Consider the following 15,992-nt stretch of genomic DNA (forward strand, 5'->3'; position numbering starts at 1 on the left):
ATACATGCACATCATTATCAACTCTGTATACACTGTTATTTAATGTTTAACCCAGACAGTGGGTTGGATATTATATTAATTGGATGTAAAGAACTCGAGTCTTAAAACGCATTCACTTACAAACTTGTCACTTTCCACTTACCATCCACACAAACGTAAGCAGAGTAAGAGGTGTTTCGAATGAGATGCTAATCAAAATACATTAAGAAACCTGATGTGTTTCGATTAATTTTAATGATCAGTACATACATACCCGACACAGGTGCTCAATGTCATCTGTTGATATGTAAATGCAAGCATGAGGAGTCTGGAAGATGATTTGTTTATCACTCAAAATACCTATTCCGTCTTTGCGTATTGCAGAGTTATCTTCTCTTGGGAGCAGGTATTGATTGTTACGTCATTGGTCTGTGTGAGAAAATTACGTCGTTTTCTCAAAAATTGATGACGTTTCTCTCACCAACAAGTGACGTAACAATCAATACCTGCTCCCAAGAGAAGATAACTCTGCAATACGCAAAGACGGAATATGTGGCGAGACGATTCATTTACTTATGCTGCCCTTAGTGATGTACTTGGTAAGGAGAAGAAGGAAAATGGCTCTGGATAGCACCTGGCCAAAATGTATTAATTAATCTTAAATCAATCAATAAATAAAATTAATTAATTTATAATCATTGATATTTAACATTATAGGTATTTATGTTCTTACCTGGACTAATGATAACAATGATTTTGTGGATAATTACCAAAACATTCCTTAGTAACAGCATTACAATTCATTAAGGATACATTTGTGTACATGATTGCTGACATACCAGTTTGATTACAGGTAATTGAAGGTTTAAAGGATTTTTTCGGTATATAACAGGTCCATATGCATTTGAAATATTGAGATCAGGAAAAGATTACGTAGAGATAAAACTTATCTAATCGATCAATGCTACGATTAGATCAATTACTGAACAATACGGTTATTCCCGTGTGTTTACATTGACATTGATCAATTGTCATTCAACTTATCCAATGCCTAGCTTTTGAGTAGGAAAATTTGCAACTAGTAACACAATGGATGATCGTTTTTGAATATAAATTGCTGTTTTAACATGATCAAGTAATTAAAAAAAATATTGTTTTGAAACTGAAATTGAAATGTATATAATGAATACGGCATGTCACTAATCCAACCTTTTCCCGATACGCAATTCCTGTTATTGTCGCTTCTTCTGTTACATGAAACATTTATAATGACACGGGTGTGCTACCCGTCAACCCTAACGAGTGGCTGGTGGCACATTATTAATTCAAGTCTTTCCTCCGTTGGCGTTGACAGGCCTTAACCGAACTGAACAATACCGGAATCATACGAGCTATCATTTCACTGGTGGATTTCTCAATGACGTTTACCTACACACTTTGTAAGGACTGTTTGTCAGTATGTAGACGTCATTAGGACCCATGGGAGTCGAACTGTCGGCTTGGGCTGGGTACATGAAACAGTGTTGACGAGTGTTGCCGTTCGAGACGGGATACCACTGATGTCTTTGATTTAATATACTCACTTTACATTGATCAGTAGGACCTAGAATTAGAATATCGCGTGTTGACGATCCAGTCTTTCCTCAAACAATTGAATGTTTCGCAGATCAGTCGAAGTGTCATGTGAGTACTAACTGATTTTCATTAAGTGAAACATAAGCCAATATATTGACATTTTTCGCAACATCTGAGACATATTGGCATTGGATATATACTTCAGGCGTGTGCAGGGACATACAGCGTATCTATATAACACACAATAGAAGGCTAATACAGTCATATCTGCCGTCGTTTTGCACTGGCCGTTCCATCAAACAGCCGGTGACAAAGGACCATGTAAAGTCTGGCACACCAGTGGTTAATTATATCATTGCAATTCCAACATAGAAGGACGTTTTCCTAATAATATAAAGGTATTGTTCGTCAATGCAACAGTCTGTGGTAAGGTTTTAGTTCTGATTTCCTCAAAGATTGATACATTATTTGGTGTTGGACAGTTATAAAGTGATACAATATCACTGCTCTAGTGCTTTAATGAAGTGAATTCTAACATTTGGACCAAAACATTGGAAACCTTTGTTAAAATGCGTAGAACCGCAAAGGAACGACGCACCGAGAACTAAGAGGGATGTGAAGGAATCCAAGGATATTTGAGTGATTTTCTCTTTCACGGGATCGATGTAAGACATTTTAATGAATTAAAATAAATAACGAGATATATCAATTATTATCATTAGTTAAATTCAAACAGATTGATTCACTTCATAAGAATCCCTGACTTTTTCACAGTGGGTTTTGGATTGTAATATTACAACTGTAACACGTCTTTGTGTGGGACAAGTCGGTGTAACAGGAATGGGTTGCGGTTCGAGTCAGGAGGGGGCCAATTGTAGATTCAACCTTATCACAACCTTCCAAGGTCACAGTGATGGCATAAACTGTATGGCTTTAAGTGATAATGGGTTCATCCTGGTTACGGCAGGCGATGACAAGACCGGTAAGGTGTGGGATGCCCGGTACGGTAAGGGTTTCCGGAGAATGGGCGAGCTCGTCGGACACACTGGCTATATTTCATGTATTCTCATTGTCGGAGAATATATTTTGACCGGAAGTAGTGACAAAACAGTCCGGAAGTGGGATGTTGAGAACAATTTCCAATCAATCATTGTCTGCAAAGGACATATTTCGTTAATTCACAGAATGATTTGTACGGGAGACTTCATCTTTACCAGTAGTTTTGACCACACGTCCAGGTGTTTCGATTTTGACACAGGTGAGTGCTTACGAGTATTCAAAGGACACAAGCGTGCCACATATCCTCTCGTGTTTATCCCTACTTTAGACGAGGACGACGAGGCCAACGAGGACAACGAGGAGCAGAGCATTGATACATCCATTGGGATGCTGGTGACGGGGTCAGCTGACGGGACAGCAAGAACATGGAACTGTGATACTGGTCGAACTATTAAAATCTTCAAAGGTCACAAAGGGCCTATAACGTGCATGGCAACAGACGATTCGCGAACATTGCTTGCGACCGGAAGTGTAGATACAACTGTCAACATTTGGAAGATTTCATCGGCGGCCCTTTTGAAGACTTGTAATGGACACACAAACACGGTCGTATGTCTCCAGGTAAGTCGCTTATATCCTACCCAGTCAAATTTTCTATGTCTTGTCTTTTGTATGCTTTATGTTTAAACTTTAAACAAGACAATGACATTGCTATTTCGAAAAAAGGCACATGTATTTGTATTTATATATTCTTACATTCAAATTTCATGATGAAACCTTTTTCATTTTAATGTTTTTTTAATTGCATTTTGAATATTGTTTGTTTATAATTAATATTTTCGTTATTGTTTTAATATATATACATGCTAGGGATTGCTTTGGTCACAGCTCCCGGGACAATAACATGTCTTCGAGGTAGGAAGGATTTCGTTCAACATACCTCTTTTACTACTCAATATTCACACACCACATATACAAATTTTACTCAAATAAACATTGTCATGCATGGTAACGATGAAAGACGAATTGATTTATCCGAGTTAATATGTAAACCTATGATATGTAGGATCTAATCAAAGACACAAGCTGAATTAGGTTTCTTGGTACTCTTGTTTTATACCATAATGGTAATAGATGTTCTGTTTCACTGAATGAACGGAACTTAAAACATTCAATATATATATATATATAAGAACAGTTATCGCACAGTTCAGAATACTAACTGTTGACCCAAGTGTCTACATTATCTCCACATAGCTTTATTTAAGATTGTAGACGGATCATCAGCTATGAGGCAATGTATTGAATAGAATGATTTTCATGTTTTATTTTGTGTTATTTTTAGTCAGTATACATAGAGGATATTGAATGGATATCTGTCGAATGGCACGAGTATAGCACAATATCGATATTTCTTTCCGGGTTTTTTTCAAGAATGCAAAGCACGAGTACAAATATCGGTATACTCTGCCATATGCGTACTATATGTATGGCATTCAATGGGTAACCACTAAATTTTCTACTTCTTACATTTAAAAAATATTCACAACATCGGAAAAATGACTGAATGATCTATTATGTCGTGTTCTAAATGGGTCACACTTGACAAGGCTGCACGGCATTGTGAGTGGGCTACTCAACACATTTCTACCGTTTACAGCTTTTAATTAGTAATATTGTTTTACATGATATTGTTATAATTAATAATGAACCTATCGTAATATAAAGTCGATACATTGGGTGAAGATGCGTTAACGTGGATACGGGCAACACAATATCATGTCTGTATTGACGCACTCTGTGAAGATATCAGGTTTGATACAGTCACAGTGAGATAGATATAATTTTATTACGGTGATATAATTCGATATCTCACTAGCTAAAATGCATTAGAAAAAGTCAATGTTTCCGTTTCATTTACAATAATATTAAAGTCTAGAACGCCTCATTAACGTACACAACGTTCATTAATTATTTACACCGATGATTAGCATATATGTTATGCTTATGAACAACTTTCTCGTTTGGTTTTGCTTAATTCAAACTGCTTAAAACACTCATAATGTAACTGACAAATGACTCTTTTTAGCTAGTACAGTAAGCGATATGATTGATAAAATCGATTTCTGTTTTATTGATTTGTGACTTTGGAATGCCACAGTTCAATTTGTATCCATTACCGATTTTTTATAGGCGCAATTACGTGTGTGTCATACGTTCATAGCACAATAATCTTGGATTTATGACCTTGTAGCTGGTATTTATTTTAGCATTAAGTACACAGTCGACTCAGCTGTAAATGAGTACGTGGTTGGGCAGTGCTAGAATTGTAGAATGCTACCTGTGAGCGCCGAAATGGCTGCCCAGGGAGTTGAGAAAGATATTGGCTGGTTGCAAAGGCCCTATAACCACAGATAATAATTTGTGAACCGGTTTGAGACGACCTAAGAACATCGAATTATCATTATGAATACTATTATTATCATAGCGATAGTTCTTATCCGTTACAGACAAACGTTGTCCGTTGTCACTGAAGATATAAAAGACGATCATCCATAGTCATAGCTTATTTCTATAACATGACATCACTGAAGATACGAAAGACCATTATCCATAGTCATAGGCTATTTCTATAACATGACGTCACTGAGGATACAAAATACCAGCATCAATAAAGTCATAGTATATTTCTGACATGACGTCACTGAGGAAGCAAAAGACTAGCATCAATACAGTCATAGCTTATTTCTATGACATGACGTCACTGAGAATACAAAATACCAGCATCAATGAAGTCATAGGCTATTTCAATGACATGAGGTCACTGAGAATACAAAATACCAGCATCAATACAGTCATAGCTTATTTCTATGACATGACGTCACTGAGAATACAAAAGACCAACATCAATAAAGTCATAGCTTATTTCTATGACATGACGTCACTGAAGATACTAAAGACTAGCATCACTATGTAGTAATTATCATAGTGTGATACTATGTTGTACACATAAAACATACTAACATCAATGACTCAAATATTTATATTTAAATAATCTTACATCCCAGAAAACCAAACGCAGTACTGTGCAGATTCATATTTTTTCCACATAAGTACTAAAATTTTAACAACAGTTCATGCGATATTGTAACTAAATTACGGTAATTTAGTTACAATAGAATGTACTTGAACAATGAAACTATCAGTGAGAGATGTCATTTTCACATATTGTATGTTCTAAAAATCTGCATTTTTCGATTTAGAGAAATAAAGGAATTATTCCATTTTTTGGTTATTTCAGTAATTTCCTTTTTCAAAACGGCTTGTACCAGGTAATGGATTATCGAAACAATAGAAACCAGCAGAGAATATTCCTTTTTATTTTTACATGTGTTGGGATGCTTTAAATGTAATGAGGTTCAGGTATTGATTTGCAGTTAAACAATGGGCTGACTCAGTAATATCGATCTGCCCCGTTGACCACACCTGGAGCACGTGTGCCTGTGTAACGTCTCGTTAAGGTCATCAAAGGAACAGCTTTAAAATTACAGGAAATTAACGACATTATAATTAATACTTGTTGATGATGTAATGTGTTTGTCGCTAGTTACATTGTGTCTCGGTAAAGGTCGTTTAAAATGTTGGTGATTTACCAGCACCGGATTTATGGGTTACTCAACAGTTCCTATCAAGTTGTACGCGTTATTATATATTGACAACCAATTATTTACAAAAATTGAATATTTATAACACGAAAGTCTGTCCCACACTCTGCTTTCTGGTACAGGAAATAGGTTAAACTCGCAGGTTCGTTTGTATAATGAAATAAGAGAAAAAAAACTGTACAAAAATAACATGTCGTGTTTTATTTTACCCTACAATCTTGATAATAAGCTACTGTTTATTTTCATTTCAAGGAAGGAAGCAAATGTTGTTTTCAAAGCTGTTTTATATTCATGACAGTTATATTATCGTAGTCCTTTACACTGTAAGCCATTCATGACTTATTGTTATTCCTTTTTTTTTCGCATGGAAAAAACGAGTCCTTTTTTCGCATGGAAAAATATAATCAATGTTATGAAGCTTTAATGAAAATCAATCTGTTTAGGCCGATAGAGAAAATGTGGCTCTTACCTGGGAGTAATTGCGACTACATTTTTTGACTACATTTTTTCACTATTTCACTATATATTTCTGAACACTTGAGACATGATTTGTTATTAATTGTTTGACCTTGAACACCATTGCGAGTCATCTATAAATAAAACGGTCCTGTGTAGCTTTCTCTCTCTTATTTGACGAGATTATTTCGCGTAATTTTTGCCTTTGTTTTTTTCCTGGACTTTTTAAATAAGGATTACTATCCCATCATTACCATTGTTTATTTTCTTAGATAAATATTATTCTGTTTTAAGCCATATTGTCCAATACAAGCGGTTCTGAGGGAATCATTTATATATCAATAATGCATGTTGTAAGCACATTGGCATTGTAAATAGAGGTATTACTCAGACAAATGCATATTTTGTAAATAAACTGCTCCTTACAGTCCAATTATGATTAGCTAACTTTGAACGAATTTCCTTTTGAAGATTTTAAAACTGTTTCCCAGAAATGTTATACAATGTGGAAGTTTCAGATTTTGTTTTCGAGTAAAGCATCTTATAATGAAATTATGTTCACAAAATGTTATAATTACGTCATAAATAGTCATGCCATTACCATTGATCAATGGAAGACTTGACGGATAATTAAGGGACTACATTAGGACGTAATGATATCAATTTTTTTTTCATTTTCCCTTCCTCTAATGGCAGCTAAATCTTTATTGTAGATCACTTCCATGTATAAATATATTATGTAATACAATTTTGTTTAAACTGTCAGTGTTATGCCGGTATGAATGTCATAGCGTACGAAACGAGTTTGTCATTCTGGATGACTATGTAATTGTAGGCACTCCAATGGTATTGATATAACAGCTTCACAACTGCCGCTCAATTCTGGTGTTTGTATAAGCTTTATCAATATCACTTTATAATACAGGGTAAACAGAATTGAAATGCATGTGTGAGTTTAACATCAAAAGGCCAGTCTGGAAAACCATGACAGTATAATTCAATATACCACAGTTTGTCAATCCATACTTCATATTGTGTCGCGCGCATCAATTTAAAGGCATGTTCCTGGCCTATTTTACATTATAAAACAATATGTCCAGGATGATATTTCGGTATTTGGACTACAATAGAATACATTTGTACAATCGTTATAGTGTCACATCCTTACAACAATCTCTAAAACAAACCTGACGTCTTCAATGTTAGAATCATTACTTTTCCTTTCCTCTGTGTTATACCGGCCTTTCCTAATTTCCAATTTGACATGTCACTGTATTGTTCTAATCCAGAGCTTGTTCTAAATATGAAGGGCATAATAACGGTCACGCTATGAGGTGCAGAAAACTGTTATCCTTCCGGAACTCCTGGTCCCATATTCATGACACCGTTCTCATGCTTAAGTGTGTATTTTGTGCTCAAGTCTAATTTATTGTTCGGTTATAAATTAATTTAAAAATCTGATTTTATCAATAATTTGAAGGGACTTGAAGTGGAATACAACATAATGTTTACAATTGACTTTTTGATCGTTTAACATGATTTAAGTAAGTATCAAGAAAGCTGGTTTGAGTACTACCCATTTTTGAAATTTACTTAAAGCATGTGACGCAATCAACAAAATATCACTTGTAAATGTATAACACGGCATATGGCTTAAAGGCTTTCCAAAATTCTTCCAAATCACAGACAAAATGTGAATATATAATATTATAGTAATGTAATACCGGAACAAGTAATTGGGCTTTAGCACAGACTCTAAGTTTGAACAAGAGAACGGTTTCGTGAATACGGGCCCTGGTTATAACATAAAAGGAAGGGTTCCCGGATTTAGACAAATAGGGTTTTATATTCCATAAACTTAATGATTATCAAAAGACATTTTTGAAACATTGATATTTTTTCGTAACCTTGATAGAAATATTCGCTTGTGTTCCTTTGTAATTGACGTTCCTTCAGTTACCGTCTTTACTTTTGATATAATATTCCCTCAGCTCCTGTCGTTTCCTCCTTTTTGAAGCAACAGTCCCTCCATTCCTCTCATTGTTTTTGCTTTTAAGTTAATATTCCCTCTGTTCTTTCTGTTGTTTGTCCTTTTATTGTGATGTCCACTCCATCTATTTTGCCGTTTTTGTTTTACGTTTCGACTTCCAATATTTCCTATGTTTTCTTTGTTTCGGCAATATAGTGTTGCTTTTTTATTTAATTTTTCTTTACTGGTATGTTATGTAGACTTGGAATTTTACTGGAAGGACCTCGGTCTTCGCTGAAGAAATTTCAGAACTATGACTTGAAGTCAAGTCTACCGCGATTACAGAGTTATTCACGGTATTGTTGACTGGTGGTGACGTCTTACTTTACTTGATCTGACACGAGACATCACGACGTGTACTGTGATAGGTGGTGACGTCATACTTTACTTGATCTGACACGAGACATCACGACGTGTACTGTGATAGGTGGTGCCGTCATACCTTACTTGATCTGACACGAGACATCACGACGTGTACTGTGATAGGTGGCGACGTCATACTTTACTTGATCTGACACGAGACATCATGACGTGTACTCTGATAGGTGGTGACGTCATACTTTACTTGATCTGACACGAGACATCATGACGTGTACTCTGACACCTTTCCGTTTGTTTTGATGTCTCTCCTGTTCAAATCATTGTATTTTTCTACTCACCAGTATTTTAGCAAATCTATGTTTTATATGTACATATCTTTTTGTACTATTTTTTGTTGTTGTATTTCATCTATTAAATGTGCAATTAAACTAAGTGACGATACCCAATTTGCTCGAGAGAGAGAGAGAGAGAGAGAGAGAGAGAGAGAGAGAGAGAGAGAGAGAGAGAGAGAGATCTAATTATTATATAATCATAAAGTCTATTAGACAAAGAAATAATCTATAAGACTGGTAGCTGTATATATACATACTGTCATAACGTTATTGATTGTCTGCTGTATAGAAAAAGTCTATTTTTGATTTATTTAATTGTTAACAGTTCTATGTATGACAATTTCATTGATTATGTATACAAGTATAGATGTATGTTATTGTACGTCATTGCCCGCGATACACACGTCAGCCGTTTTATGTCCCGAAGATACGACTTTATTCCAGAATAGATAACTTTGTAGATACTTACGTAATTCACACTTTCGTTTAAAATCAGTCTAGAAATTAATTCAGCGGTGTGCTGAGACGTATGTATTGACCTTATGGGTGAAGTTAAAATTATATCGGCACGTTAGTATTACATGAGTGCGTTAATGTTTGTCTATAACCGTTCATAAATTCGTTTCTAACTTTTAAATAATTCTAAACTTCATGCTATACTTTAGGTTTGACTCCTATTTTGAACATTAAAAACAGTGTTTTAATTTANATCCATTCGTTTAACTATAAAATCTACAATTCACTTGATTTAACTAACAACATATACGAGATTATGAACAAAAGTTAAAATTCAAGTGTTTTATTCATAATTCCTGCAAGTCCATTTTGTACACAGATATATGTAGAGTTTAGGGAATACATCTTTAAGATACATTCTGCAGTCATTCTACTTATATACTTTATTGAATAAGATATATTTGTCATGCTTTCCTGTGAAGTCGAACATACTTCAAACAATAGATGTCTTCATTAAGCTAATGTACTGTAATGGCTGCCGTGTCATGGAACTCAGGCGGTAACTTATGTTAGTGCGTGAGGCTAATCGGTACAGTTGTAATTTTGTGTAGTTCAGCTTCAAACAGTCCGAGGATCGTTACTCTCAAATGTGACAGGCCAGTAAGTACGATCCCGCGATATACTTAGTGGTATATCTGAGAAATAATTGTCGTATTAGTTAAGTTATAGTAAAGAGAATATCACTCAATTTGAGTTAGAAGAAATTGGACGGATGGCTTACAACCCGGCCAAAATACGAAACAACTCCATACACAACATTTTGTCCCATTGTTTGTCACGTCGGTGATGTAACGACACTATTCACTGGTTGATAATTGTGAATTAATGGACAAAAAACATGCGCGTTCATTTAATTTGAACAATTAACATGCACGTGCAACACTTTCCTAAATACTTAATGTAGATACGAAGACTTTTTTGTCTTAGTCGATACGTAAAGCTACAGCCACAAGGCGTACAAAAGTAGCTTACAATATAATAGAACTCGGGGAAAACCTACCACTGCGCAAGTTATATCCGCGAAGATAGTTATCACTTCCGAAAAAAACTTTTTTCAACTTTAAGTATTCTCCCTTATATATCGACAATTGTTTTATTCTCATAAACAATACAGTGTAGAGAATACATATATACAAATGGGTGACAATAATACATGGTGGAACAGGATGGTCATTAGTATTGTAAATTAATTATGTCATTAATATTGGTAATACATTTAGCCAATGATGTCAATTCATGTGTGTTACATAATTGAGGATTAAGCGACATAACACTATTTTATAGCTTAGGTTTACTCACTTTTGAAAGGTACCCATCAATAAATATTGATACTGGGCATATATACATTTTTTATAATAACTGTTAGACGTTCATTGAAGGTTACCCGTTTCCAACACCTCTCACTATATATTTTTTTCCAAACCGTAAATGTTCTATTTTCGTACAACGGTGTATGGTACTCTTTATTTTCTATTTCAAAAACCTAAGGCTGTCAAGTTCTATGACATATTCAGTAGTTATAACTTCCTACACTGTGTCAGTATAAACCGTTGTCATTGGTATTGCCACGGAGATGTATAAATTATGTAGGTTTAAATGTAAAATATACTTGGGTTATGCATTTTTCTAATTGCCTCAAGAGACTACTAATGTGAGTAATGGAAACAATTGCGCTATAACCACGTAGCTCTACCTATGGTTACAAGGGTCGTATTGCTATACGCCCCAACAGTTCGTGGAATTGAATACGGGAAGAAATCTCATGTTTGACAGTTCAAATTTCATTTATGCATAATTTATATTTGATTATCGATCGTTTCGTTTCTATGAGACAAGGTCAATATTTATAAAATGAACATCTCTGTAGTGTTGGTATAATACAGATCTGTTTAGATTTGCATGAGGTATCGACGAAGTTGACGTAAACAATGATAGAATAATAATGGTGTCTGCGTTATGGTAATGTCAACGTAGCCGAGTTTAGTACCCGCAATAAATAAAGCATTGTTACAGGTTTTGTCTTAGCCACCGTAAATCATACTTTGTACTGTAAAGGACATGCCGATACAGTTAATGCAATGTCACATGTTATTGTGTAATAATAAATGGTAAAACTATATCAGCAATATCAGTTTGTGTTCGGTTGGTGGCCAAATGAAAGAAGTTATCACATATATAGTACATATAGTTATACTGTAACGCAATGACGCTGTGGTATAGTTTGTCCTTGGGTATTGACGCTGTGGTATAGTTTGTCCTTGGGTATTGACGCTGTGGTATAGTTTGTCCTTGGGTATTGACGCTGTGGTATAATATAATCTATCGCTACTGGTTGTGTAAGATAGAGAAATCTCAACCCGAGGACTAAGATTTTTTGTCGAGAACGAGGCTTGCCGAGTTCTTGACAAAACATCTTAGTCCGAGGGTTGAGATTTCTCTATCTTACACAACTAGTAGCGATTGATTATTTTTCTTCCATATCTAACAGTATTTTAATGTGAAATAATATACAATTATGGACTTTTGTGCTGGTGAATATGATGTGATATGAACCTGAAAGAGTGATATTGACTGAGGCGAAGCCGAGGTCAATATCACTCTTTCAGGTTCATATCACATCATATTTACCAGCACAAAAGCCCATAACTGTTTTATTATATGCTTCAACAATAAAACAAAACAAAATAAAACTCAAGGTTCTGATTTTTGTACGCGAGCCTCCATGTAAAATTTAGCCAGGTTTGAATTCAACAGTTTAGCATCGTAGCTTTCGAAGACATCGTCTAGGTTCTTTCTCTTAAGATAAGCATGGAGGACGTGCACTGCGTGTTCAATGGCCTTTTTTATGTTAACAGCATCTTTATCCTTGAACAGTTTTGGTAATTTTCAGATGTAACGGAGAAGAAACGTTCGCCAGCAGCCATCTTCTAATGTCGTCTGACAGATCGCGTTCCGGTCTAACTGCGCATGCGCTACGACAGGTTCCGGGGTATTTCCATATAGGCTATAATTAGAAATCGATATTCACCAGATAACCAGACTACATGAGTTTTTGAGGACTGGTCACGTGTACATGATCCGACCAATGTGATTGCGAGAAATTTTCATGCATATAATAAAGGTAAACATGGACCCAAAACACATACAGGCAATTTGTTGATGGATTGTTGACGTGACGTCATTGTATTGTTGAAGTGACGTCATGCCATTGTTATGAATAGGGGAATCCCCCCGTCTCAACCTTAGTGCAGATAATCTAGCACCGGCAAAACGGGAGATAAATCTGTCAGGTGTGGGAGAATAGTTTGTCCTTGTGTGTTGACGCTGGGGTGTATTTTGTCCTTGTGTGTTGACGCTGTGGTGTATTTTGTCATTGACTGGTGATGCTATGGTGTATTTTGTCATTGAGTGTTGACGCTGTGGTGTTTTGTCATTGACTGGTGATGCTGTGGTGTGTTTTGTTCTTGAGTGTTGATGTTGTGGTGTATTTTGTAATTGTGTGTTGACGCTGTGGTATATTTTGTTCTTGGGTGTTGACGCTGTGGTGTATTTTGTAACTGTGTGTTGACGCTGTGGTATAGTTTGTTCTTGGGTGTTGACGCTGTGGTGGATATTGTAATTTTGTGTTGACGCTGTGGTTTAGTTTGTTCTTGGGTGTTGACGCTGTGGTGTATTTTGTAATTATGTGTTGACGCTGTGGTATAGTTTGTCCTTGGGTGTTGACACTGTGGTTTATTTTGTAATTGTGTGTTGACGCTGTCGTATAATTTGTACTTGTGTGTTGACACTGTGGTCTATTTTGTAATTGTGTGTTGACGCTGTCGTATAAATTGTACTTGTGTGTTGACGCTGTGGTATATTTTGTCCTTGGGTGTTGACGCTGTGGTGTATTTTGTCCTTGTGTGCTGACGCTGTGGTGTATTTTGTCCTTGTGTGTCGACGCTGGGGTTTAGTTTGTTCGTGTGTGTTGATGGTGTGGTGTATTTTGTAATTGTGTGTTGACGCTGTGGTATAGTTTGTCCTTGTGTGTTGACGCTGTGGTGTATTTTGTCCTTGTGTGTCGACGCTGGGGTTTAGTTTGTTCTTGGGTGTTGACGCTGTGGTGTATATTGTAATTTTGTGTTGACGCTGTGGTTTAGTTTGTTCTTGGGTGTTGACGCTGTGGTGTATATTGTAATTGTGTGTTGACGGTGGGGTTTAGTTTGTTCTTGGGTGTTGGCGCTGTGGTGTATATTGTAATTGTGTGTTGACGCTGTCGCATAATTTGTACTTGTGTGTTGCACGCTGTGGCATATTTTGTAATTGTGTGTTGACTCTGTCGTATAATTTGTACTTGTGAGTTGCACGCTGTGGTATATTTTGTCCTTGGGTGTTGACTCCGTGGTATATCTTGTCCTTGTGTGTTGACGCTGTGGTATATTTTGTCCTTGGGTGTTGACGCTGTGGTGTATATTGTAATTGTGTGTTGACGCTGTCGTATAATTTGTACTTGTGTGTTGACACTGTGGTCTATTTTGTAATTGTGTGTTGACGCTGTCGTATAATTTGTACTTGTGTGTTGCACGCTGTGGTATATTTTGTCCTTGGGTGTTGACTCTGTGGTATATCTTGTCCTTGTGTGTTGACGCTGTGGTATAGTTTGTACATTGATATTGACGCTGTGATGTATTTTGTTTTTGTGTGTTGACCCTGTGGTGTATTTTGTTCTTGTGTGTTGACGCTGTGGTGTATTTTGTTCTTATGTGTTGACGCTTTGGTATATTTTGTACTCATGTGTTGATGTTGTGGTGTATTTTGTAATTGTGTGTTGACGCTGTGGTCTATTTTGTACTTGTGTGTTGATTCTGTGGTGTATTTTGTACTTGTGTGTTGACGCTTTGGTGTATTTTGTAATTGTGTGTTGATGCTGTGGTATAATTTGTACTAGTGTGTTGATGCTGTGGTATAATTTGTACTCTTGTGTTGACGCTGTGGTATATTTTGAAATTGTGTTTTGACGCTGTGGTGTATTTTGTTCTTGTGTGTTGACGCTGTGGTCTTTTTTGTTCTTGTGTGTTGATTCTGTGGTGTATATTGTAATTGTGTGTTGACGCTGTGGTGTATTTTGTACTCATGTGTTGATGCTGTAGTATAATTTATAATGTGTTGAAGCTGTGTTGTATTTTGTAATTATGTGTTAAAACTGTGGTATATTTTGTCCTTGGGTGTTGACGCTGTGGTGTATTTTGTCCTTAGGTGTTGACGCTTAGGTGTATTTTGAAATTGTGTGTTGACGCTGTGGTATATTTTGTCCTTGGGTGTTAAAACTGTGGTATGTTTTGTCCTTGTATGTTAACAGTGTGTTATATTTTGTCCTTGGGTGTTGACGCTGTGGTGTATTTTGTAATTGTGTGTTGACGCTGTCGTATAAATTGTACTTGTGTGTTGACGCTGTGGTATATTTTGTCCTTAGGTGTTGACGCTTAGGTGTATTTTGTAATTGTGTGTTGACGCTGTGGTATAGTTTGTTCTTGTGTGTTGACGCTTAGGTGTATTTTGTACTTGTGTGTTGACGCTGTGGTATATTTTGTCCTTCGTTGTTGACGCTGTGGTGTATTTTGTTCTTGTGTGTTGACGCTGTGGTATATTTTGTCCTTCGGACTTGACGCTGTGGTGTATTTTGTTCTTGTGTGTTGACGCTGTGGTGTGTTTTGTACTTGTGTGTTGACGCTGTGGTGTATTTTGTACTTGGGTGGTGGCGCTGTGGTGTATTTTGTTCTTGTGTGTTGACTCTGGGGTGTATTTTGTACTTGTGTGTTGACGCTGTGGTGTATTTTGTACTTGTGTGTTGACGCTTTGGTGTATTTTGTTATTGTGTGTTGATGCTGTGGTATAATTTGTACTTGTGTGTTGACGCTGTAGTATTTTTTGAAATTGTGTGTTGACGTTGTATTATATTTTGTCCTTGTGTGTTGACGCTGTGGTATACTTTGTACGTGTGTTGACGCTGTGGTGTATTTTGTTCTTGTGTGTTGACGCTGTGGTCTATTTTGTTCTTGTATGTTGACGCTGTGGTGTATTTTGTACTTGTGTGTTGACGCTTTGGTGTATTTTGTTATTGCGTATAATTTGTACTTGTGT

At 36.1% G+C, this 15,992-nt stretch overlaps 1 protein-coding gene across 1 annotated transcript in view; it reads left to right on the forward strand.

Annotated features, from left to right (window-relative positions):
- Positions 1-1,385: 1,385 nt before the first annotated feature.
- The window catches only part of LOC110456845 (WD repeat-containing protein 86-like), a 28,162-nt gene continuing 13,555 nt past the window's right edge, over positions 1,386-15,992 (forward strand). Inside the window, exon 1 of the mRNA XM_021507844.1 lies at positions 1,386-3,174. Coding sequence (XP_021363519.1) covers positions 2,395-3,174 — 780 coding nt within the window. The 5' untranslated portion in view covers positions 1,386-2,394. The remainder of the gene's footprint in view (positions 3,175-15,992) is intronic.

The sequence above is a fragment of the Mizuhopecten yessoensis genome, unplaced genomic scaffold (genome assembly GCF_002113885.1).
Source record: "Mizuhopecten yessoensis strain PY_sf001 unplaced genomic scaffold, ASM211388v2 scaffold8931, whole genome shotgun sequence".
In the NCBI taxonomy this organism is placed as follows: domain Eukaryota; kingdom Metazoa; phylum Mollusca; class Bivalvia; order Pectinida; family Pectinidae; genus Mizuhopecten; species Mizuhopecten yessoensis.